General features: G+C 49.5%; 1 protein-coding gene across 2 annotated transcripts in view; it reads left to right on the forward strand.

Annotated features, from left to right (window-relative positions):
- CDKAL1 (CDK5 regulatory subunit associated protein 1 like 1) overlaps positions 1 to 18304 on the forward strand; it is a 658282-nt gene that overhangs the window by 7163 nt on the left and 632815 nt on the right. For both annotated transcript variants that reach the window (XM_055128799.1, XM_055128800.1), the window contains exon 4: positions 6439 to 6551. In XM_055128799.1, coding sequence (XP_054984774.1) covers positions 6439 to 6551 — 113 coding nt within the window. The remainder of the gene's footprint in view (positions 1 to 6438; positions 6552 to 18304) is intronic.

Genomic DNA, 18304 nt, shown 5'->3' on the forward strand with positions numbered 1-18304 from the left:
TCGGGGCTGGAATTTGGAGGGTTGTAAGACTGCAAAGGTCTGAAAGTTGAAGCAGGCGGATGAATTGGGCTCCTGACAAATGCAATGGGACCCAAAGTTCCTTGGTGGGGTTATCTGTTGAAAGAAAAATATAGCCTTTTCCTCGAATGAGGAGTCTCCCTGCTACCCAGTTTTTGTTAATTTTAATCCAAATAGGAGAGCTAATAATTTCCTGAGACTGTACACCTTCCTGAAAATGCTTTTCAGCTGCTGTACATGGCTCCCCTTGAGGTAAATTCAAAAAAATTCAAAGAAAACAATGTCAAGGACAAGGAGTCAAACGGGACATACCTTCTTTTTTTTTTTTTTCTTCAAAAAAACCCAAAAAACTGCTCAAGTCATAGGTCCAGGAAGACCAAAATGAGATCTGATATGAGTGATAAAAACAAGTTCAGAGCACTTTTATAAAACAGCTTGTAGCTGCTGAAGCAGTTGTTGAACTATAGTATTTGATGAATTTAGAGACACAGTCACAATACCAGGGAAGAAACCAACAACATAAACTGAGGCTGAGATGATATTAGCCGGCCCTGGCACTTGGGCGAGTGAAGAAACGAATGTGGTGAGTTACAGCCTTCATTGGAAGCTCTTTCCTGATATCAGAAATAACCTGCTTCACACCCCCACACACACACAAGCAGAAGTATCCCAGTGACAGTGCCTCCTGTCCCTCACTCGGCGTCCGGGATGGCTGAGTGGGTGAGCACCCAGGAATGAGGCGTCTCTGCCTCCTGGTCAATAATCAGTTGCCGAGTGGGAGAATAACTACATACCCACTGGCCCTCAAACCCTTTTCCCGGAGCTGGCTTCTCGTGAACTAGAAGTGGAAGTTCACTTCCCCCTGAATAAAACCGTGCCAGCCTGAGTCTTTGAATCACCTTTGGAACTAGCACATCACCACAGGTTCTGATAAAACACCTGAGTCAGTTGTCCAGACTGAGTCTCTGGCAGATGGTGTTGGGAATCGACTAGAAACTAGACAAGGCTTTCTCCACCTCTGGCCTGACTGGGGGCTCTCGGGGTAGCTGGGCCCTTTCACACAACGTTCTGCTCGCTTTACCAGCGCAAATTCACCAATAGACACAACTCTTGGATTCCACAGTTCCTTGCTTTTATCCTGGCTCAAAACCTGTTGCCCATTAGGTACAGCACTCCGCTCCGCTCCCTGTATCCCTTACACGGGGTAGCTTCCTGTTCCCTGATCTCAGCGGCTTGTCGGTGAGCCTCTGGGTGTGCTCCATGAGGAACGGAGTCGGGATTGGAGACGCTTCACCTTGACCGTCAGGGAATCCTCCAGACAACCATGAAAACCTGATGTGCTGCTTACAAGGTTCACTTGAGCAAAGCCCCTTTCTACCTGGGGGTTCACATTTTGTCCCTTTGCATCAGATTTTAATCTGTAGGGACTCTAGGTGGGAGAGAAGGTAACTGTGTCAGGGCAGGCAATGTCCAAGGCAGTGCTCCCTGCCGTGGCTGGTTGCAGTGAATCTACTGACTGGAGCTCTGAAGCTCCACACTGGGGAAAATGGCTGCAGCTGGGAACGACTCCTGGTTTTGCGGGGCCTGGGGCTGGCCCCACCGTAGGTTTCCCGAATTGGAGTCACCAGCCACGCCAAGATTGGAGGGACAGTCTTGGCCCAATGGTTTCCCTAGTGGCATCGTGGACAAGGTCCAGGTGGCGTTCTCACAGTGGCACGGTTGGGAGGTGCCCTGCAGTCCTTATGGAAGTGGCCTGATCTCCCACAGTTAAAACATTTGCCCTGATCTTGCCTCTGTATGGCAGAGGCCTCAATAGCATTAATACGGGCCTGATGTTTGACAGAACCCACATTCCGACATGCCTTCAAGTACCCCATAATGTCCTCCTTCTCCTTAATGGGGCGCAGGATGGCCTGGCAATCCTCGTTAGCATGATCAAAGGCCAATTGTTTGGACCGAAGCTCCTGAGTTTCCTTACCCTTCACCTGCCTTTCAATGGCTTCCATCAACCTCCTATCAAGTCTGCATAAGGTTCTGAGGCTCCTGAACCTTTGTGTAGCTTCCTTTAAATTCAGCATCTGCATCAGTCTTCTCCCAGGCCCACAAGGTGGCGTCACAGACAGCAAAAACAGCATGAGGCAAGGTGACTTGCTTTTTAGGGTGGTGCCATTTCTCTTCACCTATTAACATCTCAAGTCAACTTAATCCCTGAAAATTTTCATCCAGCATGGCCTAGGCTCTGTAGTTTTGCCTTGGCCTCATCACTGAACCACATCCTCCACTGCATATACTGAGACGGGCTTAAGCACGCCTTAGCAACCACGTGAAAATCTTGAGGTACCCAATGACCCTTTTTACTCCAGCCTGTAAGATACTCCTTACAGTACGGAGATGTGGGTCCGTACGAGGCGCAGGCCTTTTTGAAAGTACTGAGTGAATCCATTCTTAACCCTTCATAAGATGGAGACTGATTTTCCTCCAGCTGGATGGGAAAAAAAGAGACGGAGCTCATGGGGTCTGGGTGGGATTGACCATTTATGGTTGAGAGGTCTCAGCTGTAAGCTTCTATCGGGAGCGTGTCCTGAGCAGCCTGGAGGCCACTTGGCTGAGGGGCAGCAGCTCCTGTGAGAAGCATCTACCAAGCCGCTCTCAGACTCAGAATCTGAGGAAGTGGTAGCTGGCTCATCATACCCATCACTTTCCTCTGATTCACTGGAAGTGGAGTCATACAGGGGAGGTGAGGGTTTCTCTGGCTTAACATCAGTAGAGAAGGTTAATTCATCAGTGGCATAGCGATTTTTGCTCTGAGAACGTGTCTGCACTGGAAACGCCTTCAGCTGTTTTCGGGGCTTGGGTACGGGAGTAGCCAAGCATTGAGCATCGGGCTTCTTTCTAGGCTTGGGTGTGGGAGGGACGAAGGGTAAGGCTCTCTCCGTAGTAGGAAGTTTGTTTACTTCACCCTTATATTTAAGATCCTCTGAACTCCTGAGGAAAGCCTCCCGTAGTATACCTAACATCCTCCTCCTCGGAGGTAACTTCCGAAGCCTTAAGAATGGAGTTAACAATTTGCCAAGTTACCTAGAATTGTTGGGGGATTCCAGCCCCTCCTTTAAATCCCCTCAAGACATTATCCTTAATCTTTTCCCAAACCTTAGGCTCCAAAGTACCCGTCTCTGGAAACCAGGGATGAAATTTGTAGACAGTTTTTAGGCAGGACCGGAGTTGGTCTTAAGAAATACGATACCCAGTTCTCTGTGCAAAATGCTTAGTCAATTCAATAAAGAACTTGTCGTGTTCAGTTTGGCGCGAAAGATTTTGAAAGTGCTTCACGAGGCACTGTTTTTTGTCCCATCTTAGTGGGGGCGTACGGCTAGTGTTCTAATTCACCGCACCACAAAATCCTGTTGTCCTACTAAACTTTTCTAGAGTGGGGGTCTACCGAACGCTGTTCTTACATTTAGTTGCGCACCGGTTGGAGGTTTGTGCCCGCCCAGGGATGCCAGATGTGTAATCACAAAACGGGGGCCGCAGTGCTCTCTCTCTCTCCTGACGCCCGTATTCGGTAGTCTCACGCCGCTTCCCCCACCCCGGGGAGGTGGATGGCGGTGGACAGGCGAAGGGAGGAATGGAGCCAGGCTAGTTGGTCTCAATTGCTGTTTATTCCAGTCTCATCTCCATTCACTTCTCTCTCTGTCTCTCTCTCTCTCTCTCTCTCTTTCTCTCGCTCGCTCTCTCTTCCTCTCTCTCCCTCTCTCTCTCTCTTCCCCCCCCCCTCTGCTTCTCCCCGCTAGCCCCCTCACATGTGGGTATCATCATGCAATCAGCGGGTGTAAGGTCCTTCCCTCGGGAGAAGCTCCTTCCAGGGCAGATTCTTATCCAGCAAGAAGGCTGGCCTAAAGGCAAATATGGGTGTGTTTCTCCTCTCCTTAGTCCAGCAAGCATATATTCCTAATGTTAGTCCTTTTGTATGGACACACTTATAACTTGCTCTCCTGGGGTCATCTCGATCTCAGACTACAGTGCTCAGGCCAGATTAGTCTTTCCTGTCCCTAGCGGTTCTAGTGTTGTTGTTGCTTTTGGCTCATGACAGCATTTGTCCATGATCAAGCTCTTAACTTATAGCTAAGAATCGTGGCGCTTTGGCCTGGCTCATTTTGATGCCAGGGTAGCTCACAGCTTGCCCTGGATCCATTCAGTCCCTCGTTGGGACCCTGCTTTTGGGGTGCTAGGAACTAAGGGCAACTGAGGCTTAAGTCGAGAAAGCAGATGCCCGGGAATGAATAATATTCGAAGCCAATTAAATCCCAAGTTACAAAAGCGTAATATTAACTGTCTTCCTGTCCTGTGTCTATACAAAAAGGACATTGCTTTATTTATTATTATTTTTTAAGTTATTATTATTTTTTCTCTTTGGGTCACATCTGGCGATGCTGAGGGGATACTCCTGGCTCTGCACTCAGGAATTACTCCTGGCGGTGTTCAGTGGACCATATGGGATGCTGGGAATTGAACCCGGATCAGCCATGTGCAAGACAAACGCCCTACTCGCTGTGCTATCGCTCCAGCCCCAAAAGGAACATTACCTTAAAGTAAACTATTCAAAAGACATAAAGAGAGGAGAAAGGCAATATTAACTTACAAGTTCGGTGTTCTGGAAGGATCTGACCTTACAAATGAACAGTCTGATTAGGGGAAAAAGCTGATTACCTGGTTGGGGAAGAGAGCATAGAGAAGAGTTTACAGATAAACACAGTGGAATGGAAGTGCCCCAGGAGCACTGTGGTAAACTTAAGCTTCCTGTGGCAAGGGGAACAGGACATACCAATGTTGTCCTAAAATGTTTAGAGCTACATTCCAATAAACACAGGAATGGAGGTGCTTCAGGAGCACTGTGATGGGTATCACCTGAAAAACCCAAGCTCCCTGTAGCAAGGGAGAAAGGACAAATCAATGTCATCCTACACAGTTAAGTGAAATGCGTCAGAAAGAGAGGGAGAGACATAGGCGGATTGCACTCATCTGTGGACTATAAGGTAACAGAATGGGAGAATAACACCCAAGAATAGTAGAGATAAGGACCAGGAGCTTTACTCCAGGGCTTGGAAGCCGGCCTCAAGTGCTGGGCGAAAAGGCAGCTCAGATAGAGAAGGGAGCACCAAGTCAAGGGTGTTGGAGGACCAGCTTGGGTTGGGAGATGTGACCGAATGTAGACTATAGATGAACACAATGGCCACTCAGTGCCTCTAGTGCAAACTCAGCACCCAAAAGGAGAGAGAACAAAAGAAAATGCCCTGCCACAGAGGCGGGGTGGGGGGGAGGGGTGAGGGTGGTGGGAGGGGTACTGGGATCATTGATTTTGGAGAATGGGCACTGGTGGAGGGATGGGTACTCGATCATTGTATGACTGAAACGCAAGCATGAAAGTTTGTAAATCTGTAACTGTACCCCATGGTGATTCACTAATAAAAAAAAGAATATTTTTGCCTGAGATGCTTGGGTTGGGGGCCTTCCCGGCTGTAGATGGGGTCCTGGGGGCTGAAAACTCAGTTTCCTTCCCTAGAAAGGGGGGCTCAGGCCCGGGGCAGCGTGGCAGGGATCTGCTTTGCCTGGGGGTCCCCTGGGAAACCCGCTCACTCCTGGGGGGTCAGTGCAGTGGGGGTCTCGGGTGAGGGAGCATGCAGGTCTCCTGGGCCTAGAGTTTGAGTGGCGAGAGGCCAGGGGTCGGATGAAGTGCGGGCGGCCACGGAAAGGCGCGTCCTTGCTGCAGCCCCACACGCTCACCTGTGCGTTCCCCTAGCCACCAGCTTCGCTGGCACGTGGGGGACCCATTCAACCCGCCCAGGAGATGCTTTTGTCGGGGTTCAGCATCCCGGGATGCACGAGCTCCCCCATAGCCCGGATTCCTCGGAATTCTGTGGTGGTTTCATCTTGATTTTAGACTTTCAGCGTAACAGCAGATTGTGGTTTAAGTTGGTGCATTTAATGAACAGTGAGTATATGCTTTTGCATAATAATAATAATCACAGTCACTGTCACTGTCATCCCATTGCTCATCAATCCGCTCGAATGGGCACCAGTAACGTCTCCGTTGTGAGACTTGTTGTTACTGTTTTTGGCATATCGAATACGCCACAGGTAGCTTGACAGGCTCTGCCGTGCGGGCGGGATACTCTCGGTAGCTTGCCGGGCTCTCCGAGAGGGGTGGAGGAATTGAACCCAGGTCGTCCGCGTGCAAGGCAAACGCCCTACCCGCTGTGCTATTGCTCCAGCCTAATAATAGTAATAATAATAATAATAATAATAATAATAATAATAATAATAATAATAACAATAACATTCAGAAATCATCCACTATTTACTGTGAAAAGCCTTTAATGCGACTTAACTCTTTTTTTTTCCCCTTCTATGACTGTTTAATAGCACAATTCCAGGGATACAGAAGATTTGGATCCGAACCTGGGGCTGTTCTCATAATAATTCGGACGGAGAGTACATGGCCGGCCAACTAGCTGCTTACGGATATAAAATAACAGGTAAGACGATCTATACCGCGTTGATGAAATTGTTCAGAGCCGAGTGTTTTGGAGCACTGTGTATATATTTTCAGTTCACTTATTTTGGGGGACTTGCAGGCAGTGCTCGGGGGGGGCCTGTCGGTCCCTCCCAGTGACTCATGTCCAGCTGGGCCGACTGTTTAATGCCAGGACCTGGGATGTGTTTCCCTGGGCCCCCAGTGCAGTGCTCAGGGCCTTCCAGGCCCACACCTGTAGAGCTCCAGGGCTCTCCTCGGCGATGCCGTGGGGACGCCGTGGTCCCCGGACTCAGCCGGGCTGGCTGCGTGCAAGGCCAGTGCCTCTCCCCTCGGGCCCTCTCCTGCCCGGACAGATGCAGCGGTTACAGCGTGACTAGGGGTGAGTTCAAGGCCGAGCATCACGAGGGCCGTCCTCCCGTTGCCCAGATTGCTGTGGGTCCTTCCGCTTCTTCGTGCTATTTAGGCACGAGGTTAGATCTATAGGCGAGGAGAGGGAGTGTCGCGTTTCTGTGTCTCTCTCCTAGCCTGCCCTCCGCTTGGGGCCTGCACAGCTGCGGTGTCCGCAGTCGTCAGGGCTGTGATGGTGCCACGAGCTTCTGATCTCGGAGGGTCGCTCTTTTCCTGGTCACATCCTTTTCCTTTTTGTGGTGTTTGGGTCCCGCTTGGCTCTGCTCCGGGCTGACTCCTGGCTCTGCACCCACGGACCACGCCTGGTGGGGCTCAGGGGACTGTATGGGTGGGGAGGGAGGGGGGCAGGGAATCGAACCCGGATCGGCTTGTGCAAGGCAAGCACCCTACCCGCTGTCGTTCTGGCCACTCCCATCTTTTTTCTGTTCCGGAGCGTTGTCCAGGCTCTCGCTCACACCCATCTGTAACGTCTCCTTAGTCTCTCTCCAGTCTGTGGCAGCGGCCCAGTCTTCCCTGCGGCTTCTGACCTTGGGAAATAACCCCCGGGAAATAACCAGTCAGTGATGTTGTAGCACGCCCCGCCGCTGCGGTTTGTCCGGTCTGTCCCTTCCGGAGGGGAAATGGTCCGGTCTCCCCTCAGTGGCCCGTCTGGGCTCCTGGAGGCCGGCGTGTTTGTCCCGTGTGCGTTCACCTTCGCCGCCCGCCTCCCCCGTGCCAGGGGCCTGGTCTTCTCCCTGGGGTAACAGGCGCCCGCGTCTGCCCCTCCCGCCTCACTAACTGGTGTCTGATCGGTTCACCCCCTGCCCGGGGGGCTTTCCCTGGGGTTTGGTTTGCTTTTGGACGACACCGGGTGCTGCTGAGCCCGATGCCGTGTTTGGGGCCACCCCTGGGGGTGCTCTGGGTACCTCTCGGGGCTGAGGGTCCAGCCTCGCCTGCGCCCCAGCCGGTGGGCCCGACCCGGTAGAGAGCAGCCCCTCCTCACCCGCTGCCTTCTCTCTGCCAGGAAGGACTCGGGGGTCTTCCCGTTGTTCTGCAGGGTATTGCCCAGCCCGTCATTATTTGGGTGTTCGGCGTGTTCTCACGTTGGCATCGGACCTCATTCAGGCTCGCCTGTGCGCTGTGCCCCGACTGGGGGGAGCTCTTTCTTTCTTTCTTTCTTTCTTTCTTTCTTTCTTTCTTTCTTTCTTTCTTTCTTTCTTTCTTTCTTTCTTTCTTTCTTTCTTTCTTTCTTTCTTTCTTTCTTTCTTTCTTTCTTTCTTTCTTTCTTTCTTTCTTTCTTTCTTTCTTTCTCTCTCTCTTTTTCACACCTGATGATGCACAGGGTCACTCCTGGCTCTGCACTCAGGAATTACCCCTGGCAGTGCCAGGGTACCATATGGGATGCTGGGAATCGACCGGGTTGCCCGAGTGCAAGGCAAACGCCCTACTCGCTGTGCTATCGCTCCAGCCCCACAGGGGAGCACTTTCTTCCAGGCACCACGAGATGTTCTGACAAGCGTTTCCCCCTCCCCAGCCTTGGAAGCACCCCCTTCCCCAAGGAGCCCTGATCCTTGGCCCAGGGAGGGTGATGGTTCCGCCCGGGTGTGCCTGCTGCCGCTGTGAGGGGCGGGTGCCTCTCGGGGCCCTCGGTGGGTGGAGCTGGGGAAAGGCACTCCCGGGAACTCGCCCCGGCGCACGGCTGTCCACCTGACTTTGTCGTCAGTCCCTGGAAACGTCACGCCCAGTGCCCTTGCGGGTTCTGGCGCACGAACGCACAGGATAACGGGTTATGGGAATACCGTGCGAAGCCTGCCTCCGTGAGAGCGGGCTCGAGCTCGGGCGCCCGTGGTTTCAGGGAGATCATTTCCAAGTTGCTGGGCCGTTCCGGCGCTCCGTCGTCTCTCTGTGCCTTTATGGATCATGTATTCACGCGGCAGGTGCTCTCTGAGCATGGTGCGGCCTATGGGCCTCGTGCCAGGAGGCCCGGCCTGAAGGTTACCTGACGTTGAGCTAGACACGGATTCCCCCCAGAACGGAAGTTTGTTATTTGGGGGCAAGGAAGGAGAGGCCTTTGTGTGTATGGTAAATCTTAGTTATCTTCGTACATGGCCAAGCCCTGAATATATCCTTTATATTTTAAGTATAGGCTAAGTAGAGCCTGTGTTATAATTAGTGCTGAAGACATGCTTTGTCATGTGAAGTCAGAATAAAACAATCTTTTAAATATAAAGGAATAAAATATCTGTTTGCTTTGTGGTAATACTTTGTTAGAAGAGGTAGCGTTATAATTGAATGGCTACCAGCCTATTTTTCTAGTCTTGGCATTTATTTTGAGGTACGGTTATATTTTAAGACAGATCAGAGGGCTATATTAAATTGATATATGGAAATGTCTGTAGGAATATATTCTAGGAGCACATATATGATAAGTGGACTTTTAAGGACTTTAAGCTATGCTTTTTGTTCGAACGCAGAGGCTTGGGACCTATACATGATTAAAATTTGAGTGCACATAAAACTTTTTAGCATAAGAAGGAGCACTTCCTTCCTTCCTTCCCTCCTTCCTTCTTTCCTTCCTTCCTTCCTTCCTTCCTTCCTTCCTTCCTTCCTTCCTTCCTTCCTTCCTTCCTTCCTTCCTTCCTTCCTTCCTTCCTCCCTCTTTCCTTCCTTCCTTCCTTCCTTCCTTCCTTCCTTCCTTCCTTCCTTCCTTCCTTCCTTCCTTCCTTCCTTCCTTCCTTCCTTCCTCCCTCTTTCCTTCCTTCCTTCCTTCCTTCCTTCCTTCCTTCCTTCCTTCCTTCCTTCCTTCCTTCCTTCCTTCCTTCCTTCCTCTTTCCTTCCTTCCTTCCTTCCTTCCTTCCTTCCTTCCTTCCTTCCTTCCTTCCTTCCTTCCTTCCTTCCTTCCTTCCTTCCTTCCTTCCTTCCTTCCTCTGTGACATTTTCACATTAATCCTTTGCGTTTACCTATATAATAAAAGATAATAAGATGAGAAGTAGATCAATTCTGTGGGAAGCTGCCAAAGCCGTAGTCCCCTAGCTTTCCAAATTACAGCTGAATGAAAAAATCAATGGTATAGACTTTCTGGGCGAGCCTGTATTTGGAGCTGGCTAGTTCTGAGTGAAATTGGAATTTCAGCACACTTTGCAGGAGTGGAAGCTGAGTCGGTTAAAAGCTTACTAGTGTGTGAGGCATTTCACACGGGTTATTGCAGGGATCAGATGAAAGCACTTGGGCATGAGGTTGCTGCAGAGTTGAAATGAGATACAGGGGGAGGAGGACACGGGGTCCCTCAGCTAATACGGAGCATGGAAGTGCCGACAAACAGGGCATCTGGGCTTTGCTGCTTCCTGCAGCTTCCCAAAGGCTGATCTGTCTGTCTGTCTGTCTATCTATCTATCTATCTATCTATCTATCTATCTATCTATCTATCTATCTACCTATCTATCTATCTCTGTCATCCCATTGTTCATCGATTTGCTTGAGTGGGCACCAGTAATGTCTCCATTGTGAGACTTGTTACTGTTTGTGGCATATCGAATACGCCATGGCAGCTTGCTAGGCTCTGCCGTATTTTATATATATACACACAGACACACAGACACACATATACACATATGGGCTGGAGTGATAGCACAGCGGGTAGGGCGTTTGCCTTGCACGTAGCTGACCCAGTTTCGATTCCTCTGTCCCTCTCGGAGAGCTTGGCAAGCTACCAAGAATATCCCGCCCGCACAGCAGAGCCTGCAAGTACCCATGGTGTATTTGAAATGCCAAAAACAGTAACAATAAGTCTCACCATGGAGATATTACTGGTGCCCGTTTGAGCAAACCGATGAGCAATGGGACGACAGTGCTACAGTGTGTGTGTGTATATGTGTGTGTGTATATATATATATATATATATCTATCTAAAAAATTGAATTGTATTTTAGGCACTGTGATTTATAATACTGTGTAGTGGTAGGATTTTGTGCAAAAACACTCCAGCCCTACATTTTCCACTTGCCTGCACCATTGTCCCAGTGTCCCCACAGCCTGGGCGATGGCCAGCTTCCTGCTGAAGACCAGCTCCCTGTCTCCCTTGCCTTTGGGCACTGGTTGTTTCCTTCTTGTTTCTCGCCATCTCGGGTCTGAGAGTTATCCCTGAGTGTCACTCACTCTCCTGACGAGCTTCACACGGCCTGATCCTCCACATCCATCCAGCAGCACAGCGCGTGGTTTCATCATTTCTTTCTTTTGCTTTTTGGTCCACACCCGGCAATGCTCAGGGGTTACTCTGGCTCTGCACTCAGGAATGACTCCTGGTGGTGCTCGGGGGACCGTATGGGATGCCAGGGATTGAACCTGGGTCGGCAGCATGCAAGGCAAAGGCCCTACCTGCTGTGCTATCACTCTGGGGCCTTCATCATTTCTGAGAGCCAGTAGTAGTATTTTTTCCGTATACCTGTGACCACCTGCCTGTCTTCTTTAAGTAGGTTTCTGTTCATCTCTTCCTCCCATTTTTGATTATTTCTTTTTCTTGGTAGAATTCTACTAGTGTTTTAAGCATCCAGGGTACCAACCCTCTATCCGATGAGTGGTGGGAGACTGTCTTCGCCCATCCCTTGGGGTGTCTTGAGTCCGGCCGTGAGTGGTTTCTTTACTTGGGGGTGGCAGTTGTCGCTGAGCTTCCTGGTTCACCCCGACTTCCTGAAGCATAAATGCAAAGTCACCTCCTGTGGGCTCAGATAGGACATTTTTCTCTGCATCTTGTTTTTATGATTTTTTGGCTTTTTGGGTCACACACAGTGATGTTCAGGGTTGCTCCTGGCTCTGCACTCGGGAATCACTCCTGGCAGTGCTCAGGGGGCCTTATGGGATGCCAGGGATCGAGGCCATGTGCAAGGCAAACGCTCTCCCCGCTGTAATACTCTCACTCCAGCTCCTTTTCTGCATCTTGAACCTTTATCCAGAGGATCCCCAAATTCTTTGGCCAACACGCCCTCCTTTCAGACAAAAAGAAATCACTTAGCGCCTCCCTGGAAATCTCTGCACACTTTTCACGTGAACCAGCAGAAAACCCTTCCTCCTTGTCCCTGCTACCTGCCTCCTCGCCCCTTTGCCTCAGTGTCCCCACCGAGAGTCTCTGCTGGAGTTCTGGAACTCTCCACGCAGGCCTTCGAACTTGCCTTCCAGCTCTGCCTCCGCGTCCTCCTGCTTCCATCGATTCGTGCAGTTGCTTCCATGTTACAGTCTGGAAAACGGTAATATCCGTACTCACTGCTAGCTTCTATCTAGCTTTGACCTGGCAAGAAGCAGGATAAAGACTGCTGACTTGTATTAAAAATTTTTGGGGGCTTAAACTCTTGATATTTCAACTTCGGATGGAAATGTAATATTTTGGTAGTGTTTGCAGTGTGGTGTGAGCTGTGTGTTGAGCTTGGGGGACCATATGGGATGCCGGGGATCGAACCCAGGTCGGTTGCATACAAGGCAAACACCCTCCTTGCTGTGTTATTGTTTTGGCTCTTAAACGTCTTTTTATATTCTCATAGTATTTAGTATTTGAAGAGTATTATTTCCACTCACTTTGTAATTGGATCCGTTCTTGTGAACGAACTACTGTCGAGTGTAAATGGTTGTTAAGATTATTATTTTTCTTTCAATACCAGTTGCTGGTGTTCTGGTCTGGAACGGTTGAAAATGTTTCCTGCGTTTAATATTTTGTAATTGTTATGAGGCAGATCAACATAGATCCATCGACTTTCAGAAATTCGACAATTTGCTGAATTGTTTAATGATTCACTTTGCCTGTTGAGATTTTTTATTTTGTTAATTAATTAGTTAAGTTTTTTGTTGTTGTTTTGTTTTGGGGTCCCACGTGGTGATGCTCAGGGGATACTCCTGTTTTTCTACACTCAGGAATTACTCCTGGTGGTGCTCGGGGGGACCAAATGGGATGCTGGGAATTGAACCTGGGTTGGCCGTGTGCAGGACAAACACCCTCCCCATTATATTTTGCGTTCCGCGTTTGTAGGGCTCCCGAGCTATTCCTGGCTTTGCCTCAGAGATCTCCCACCTGTGTTTGGGTTATGTCTGGCGCAGGATTGAACTGGTGCCAGCAGCGTGTAAGGCCAGAGCCGGGACCCCTGTACAGTCTGGTCCCTGCTCTCTCAGATTTTAGAAAATGTCTTTTTTTTTTTTTTTTTAACCCCAGCGTTGCACAGGGGTTACTCCTAGCTCTGGACTCAGAAATGACTCCTGGCGGTGCTGGGGGACCATTTGGGATCCCGGGGATCAAGTCCGAGTCGGTTGTGTGCAGGGCAAGTACCTTACCTGTCCTTGTGTCGCTCCGGCAGTAGAAAATGTGTTTCGGATACTTAGAAATAACCTGTGTTTAAGCAGATACATTTTTTTAAAAAGAAAATTGGACAGTGATAAATTGCCACTGGATACTTAGTTGTGTATTTCCCCCTTTTGTTTTTAAATTATTAGCTATGATTTTTCTGTTTCTTTTTTTTTTTTTGAAAAGACCCTTTTGTGATGCTGACTCCTGCGTGAGTGACACTTGGCCTGGCTGGCGTAGCCGCGACGTGTGCGTTCTCGCTGTTGGCCAGTAGATGGCAGTGTGACATTGCCTGATCGCTGCAATCTCACTATTGTGTGGGAAAAGGGGATTTCATGTTAGAAGTATTCTAATGAAATAATAGAATTAATTCAGTTAACTTTTTTTATGCCTTACCACTTAAACCCTTTTTGGCAGCACAGTGGTAGTAATTGAGCATATTAGCGTGTTTCTCAGAGGCAGCTGGGCCCTGCTCAGGTAGCCGTCGGCCTGTAGAGTGTGCACTGGAGGTCAGAGGTGAAGTATGGAGTGTCTCCTTCCCCTCCTTCCTGTCCTTCCTGCTCCCCGAGCCCTCCCCAGGGGGTGCTGACGGCCTCTTGTCTGTAGGAGCACCCTAGGGCGGGACGCTTTGTGTCTGAGGACACACGCTTGTTCACACCTGGAGCATGACATCACTTATACCAGCCCACTGGGAAATGAACCTTCACACGGGCTGCACCCGGGTAACTCACTAACCGTCAGAACAGTAACGTGTGTTAGGTCGAACAGGAGGGATCTCAGTCACAGATAACGGGGGTAAGCGACAGAGTCAGAGAGCCTTGGCATCTGGGCCCCCTCGCTCTCTTCCCTGCCCCCCCCCCCCCCCCCCGTCCTGCTTAACGTGATTGCTACTCAAATTTAAAAGGTAGCAAGGATTTTTGGGTCAACATATGGATTTCACGTTTATCTTATGAATGGGTAAATAGAGGGCTTTGTAGTTTTAGATGGGGGGAGAGCCAGCGAGAGACAGAGAAACAGGCAGGGAGAGATACAGAGAGAGAGAGAGAGAGAGAGAGAGAGAGAGAGAGAGAGAGAGAGCGCATCAGGGGTTACGGCAGTGGTCGTGCATGTGGCTGACCCCTGTTCCACCCCTGGTGTCCCATTAGGCTCCCCTGCCAGGAGTGAGCCCTGAGCACAGAGCCAAGAGTGAGCCCTGAGCACTGCCAGCTGCGGCCCAGTCCCCTTCCCTCCCATTTATTTGGGGGGGTGATAAGGACTCTCCACGACACCATTGGGCTTGGGCCTGAGACACACTTGCGGGTCGAGGGTTGGAAGCCACTGGAGGGTCCCGACTCTGCAGTGACCGCTGCCCCTGTGGTTTGATTCCCCTCGTCCAGTTCCCCTCTCAGGCCTGTGCCTGCTTCGCGGCTCCCGCCCGTCACAGGGGACTTCCTTGGGGGACTTCCTTCCGGCGCCGCCACCCTCTGGAGCCTGAGGGGTGTCGGGGTTGAGGCTAGACAGTAGGAGCAGCTGGTGTCATGGGTTCGGAGTGTGACGTCGGGCAAACGATGGTGATGGCATCGTCTCTGTGACCCAGGCTTCCTCTTCACGGAGGCGACAGTGCTCGTCCTTTCCGAAGATTAAATGTAGCAGGTGTTCAGTAGTTAAACACACCGAATGCCGTATCTGGCACACACTGAAAAAATTGAGTTTTTTTTGTGAACCAAGTTAAGAGATATATTTGAATATAATGTATTGATGTAATTCTATTCTTCATGGACGAAAATACAAGACAAGTAGATTCTGAAGGTTAAAACGTGTGTGTGTATTTGTGAAAGAGAGGAGAGAGACACAGACAGACAGACAGACAGACAGACAGAGACAGTCCCTGGAGTTTTCTCACAGGTTCCTGTCTGGGAAGCTCGACCTGATGTGTCTTGGGTAAGACCCTCATACTATCACTTTTCCTGACATGGATGCTACAATCCTATTGAATCAGAAACCTAATTTAATCCATTCTTATTAAATTGGAAGCAGTAATTGCTTTCAATTTAATGGGATTGGATTCAGTATTAGAAATTTTGATGTTCCTTCAAACTCAATAAAATTTGGTGTTATGTATTTTCATCTGTGTGTATCCCAGTGATTTTTGGAGAGAGAAAGTGTGTGTGTGTGTGTGTGTGTGTACGTACATGTGTGTATGTGTGTGTGTGTGTGTGTGTGTGTGTGTGTGTGTTGGGGGAGATCTTTGAATATTAGACTCGACCTAGAGTTACTGACAGCGATTGGTAAGGGATGGAGGATAATGGTGGCTAAGAGAGTGGAATTTTCTCATCATTCATTTTTCCTTTTCACCCAGGGACAGAGTCGAGAGAAATAACTCTGAGGGCCTTCAGGATGGGATTTTCAGCCACTCAGACGTAGGGGAAGAAGATTAGGCGTCTCTAGAGAAGACCCCGAACTGGTGCGCTTGAGCTTGGGTGTCCAGACTTCTTCCTTCCTTGTTTCTGGGCCACACTTGGTAGTCCTCAAGGCGTACTCCTGGCTCTGTGCTCAGGGGTCACTCGGAGTGGTGCTCAGGGCACCCTGTTCGGGGCCGGGCACCAGACACAGCTCAGCCGAGGACAGGCCCCTTGACTGTCCCTCTGTGCCTTTGGCCAGTCTCCTCACTGGTAAAAAGTGTTGTTGGGCGAAAGAAAACGTGCCCCCACATTCACGCTCCACGTTTTGCCGTCGTCTTTCTTACAGATCATTTTAAGCAATAGCGAAGTTCACTATTCCTCGAGTCTTATAAGGTGCTTTCTCTTAACAAAAAGAGAGGCTGGTTGAAGAGTGGAATTCGTTTCCGAGTTGTGTTGGCTGCATTTTTATCATGCACGGGGTTCTGTTTCCCAGACGTGGAGTGTCTCTGCTTGCCTTGCTTTTGCTCTTTCAGTGTTTTGTGGTTGTTTGTTTTGGGGCCACACCCAGTGGTGTCCAGGACTTAATCCTGGCTCTGCATTCAGGGATCACTCCCAGCAGGCTCAAGGGACCGTATATATGGGCACCTGGGTCAGCCGTATGCAAGGCACATGCCCTACCCACTGTACTATCTCTCTGGCCCCCTCTTTTGATATTTTTGCAACTGCCCTGTCAATTGTGGTGATCTGGATTTCTTTTAAAGGAGTTGCTGTATAATTTAAGATGAAATCATTTTTTTCTTTTTGGTATTAACTGAGATTTTGAAAACTCTTGTAAAGAACTGCTAATAACTGCAATTTGAGTAGAATAAGTGAGTGATCCAGATTGGTTGAGAGTATTTTCTGCCTTCGGAGAGCTAACTTTTACCCCGTTTACATAAATAAACTACAAAGGTGTTCTAAAATAAATATGTGATGATCTAATAAAACTCTCCAGGAAATCATTGAAGGCTATAAAGCAAAACATACTGAAAATGGAATTCAGATATCAAATAATGAGATCAAATTAAGTCAGAGAAGCTTCTGGGAGAGTGTTTGAGGCTTATCACTTCCATCTCATTGTAGCAGGTTTTTTTTTTTTTTTTTTAAAATCTCATGACTTACGTAAGATACAAACCACATGTGCAAATCTTGATTTGGTTTAAATTCCTCAAATGGGGGGGTTTTAGCCCCTAAACAGTGGGTCTTTTTTTTTTTTTTTCTTGGTGGGGCTTGGGGAGTCGTGACTCAAAACAAAACCAGAGGTGAAGAAATAGAAAACAGAAGTTTTTGAAGGGTTGTTTTCCCCCATTAAGCAGAGTCAGGACGAACATTGTTTTGCATTAAGAGTCTGCGAGCTGTAGAGTGTGGATATACTCGCTGCTGGTTCCATCTGCTGTTACTATTTTTCTGTGTTTTGTCAAGTATGTGGTGTCCGGGATCGAGCTTGGGACCCCGACATGCGACTCTTGTGACACAATCCTTTGGGCCATCTCCCTGGCTCTGTCTGTCCTTCTGTGTAACTGTTGGGACGCAAATATCTTCTCTTTGCCATATGTACACGGAAATGCTGTAAAATCAATAAAATGATTTTGTAAAATCTTCCATCCAGTAGGCGTGCCTGCGTTACTTCTCACGGGACCATCATATGATTTGACTCACGCTCATGAAGGAATTGATAAATCAGCAATTTTTTGTTTCTTGGGTGGGGCAGGTTGGGGTAACACCTGGTGGTGCTCGGGGGTACTCACAGCTCTGTGCTCGGGGTGTAGGGGGGCGCCACTTGGCCCTGGAGACGGACTCCGGCGGAGCTCTGTCCGTCCCCCCAGTTCTGTGGAACCATCTGTCTGCTCACGTCCGCGCTCCTGGTGCACCCCCGCCAGGCACTGAACACCCTCACCCCTGCCCTCACCCCTGCCTCAGGACCTTCCTGCCCTGGCCCGGGTCACCTCCTGTCCTCCACCCAGGCTTGGGAACCTCAGTTCTCTCATGGGACCCAAGGATTTCTCGTCACGGCCGTGCTTTGCTTCTCCCCGCAGACCACCTGGGAGTGGGTTGCGAGGGGATTTCTATGCTCACTCCAAATTATTTCAAAATTTGGAGCCAGGGATGGCGCCACCCGTTTTAACAAGGCTCTGTGGACCGGCTACTATCGTTTTCCAAAGCTGCTTTCCTCCTTTCAAAGTCCGTCCCCCCCGCCCGGGGACTGGAGCGATAGCACAGCGGGGAGGGCGTTTGCCCTTCACGCGGCCAACCCGGGTTCAATTCCCGGCATCCCGCATGGTTCCCAGAGCAAGGCCAGGAGTAATTCCTGAGTGCAGAGCCAGGAGTAACCTCTGAGCATCGCCGGGTGTGACCCAAAAAGCCAAAAAAAAAAAAAAATAGTTTCACCTCCCAGACTCCCACGTCCAGCAGTACTCAGTCCTTCATGGTCAGTACTCAGTCCTTCATGCTCACGGGACCGGGAGGTGCCAAGGACTGGACCTGTTTCCTTTGAAGTGAAATAAACTCTACCATGGGATGGTAAAGAAACTGTTTCAGTTTGAGGTAGTATTTCAGTTTTTGTAAGTATTTTCTTGGTGATAACGTTGTTCAGTTGTCAAAGGATACGTCTCTGTTGCTTTATT

The sequence above is a fragment of the Sorex araneus genome, chromosome 2, assembly GCF_027595985.1.
Source record: "Sorex araneus isolate mSorAra2 chromosome 2, mSorAra2.pri, whole genome shotgun sequence".
Taxonomy (NCBI): Eukaryota; Metazoa; Chordata; class Mammalia; order Eulipotyphla; family Soricidae; genus Sorex; species Sorex araneus.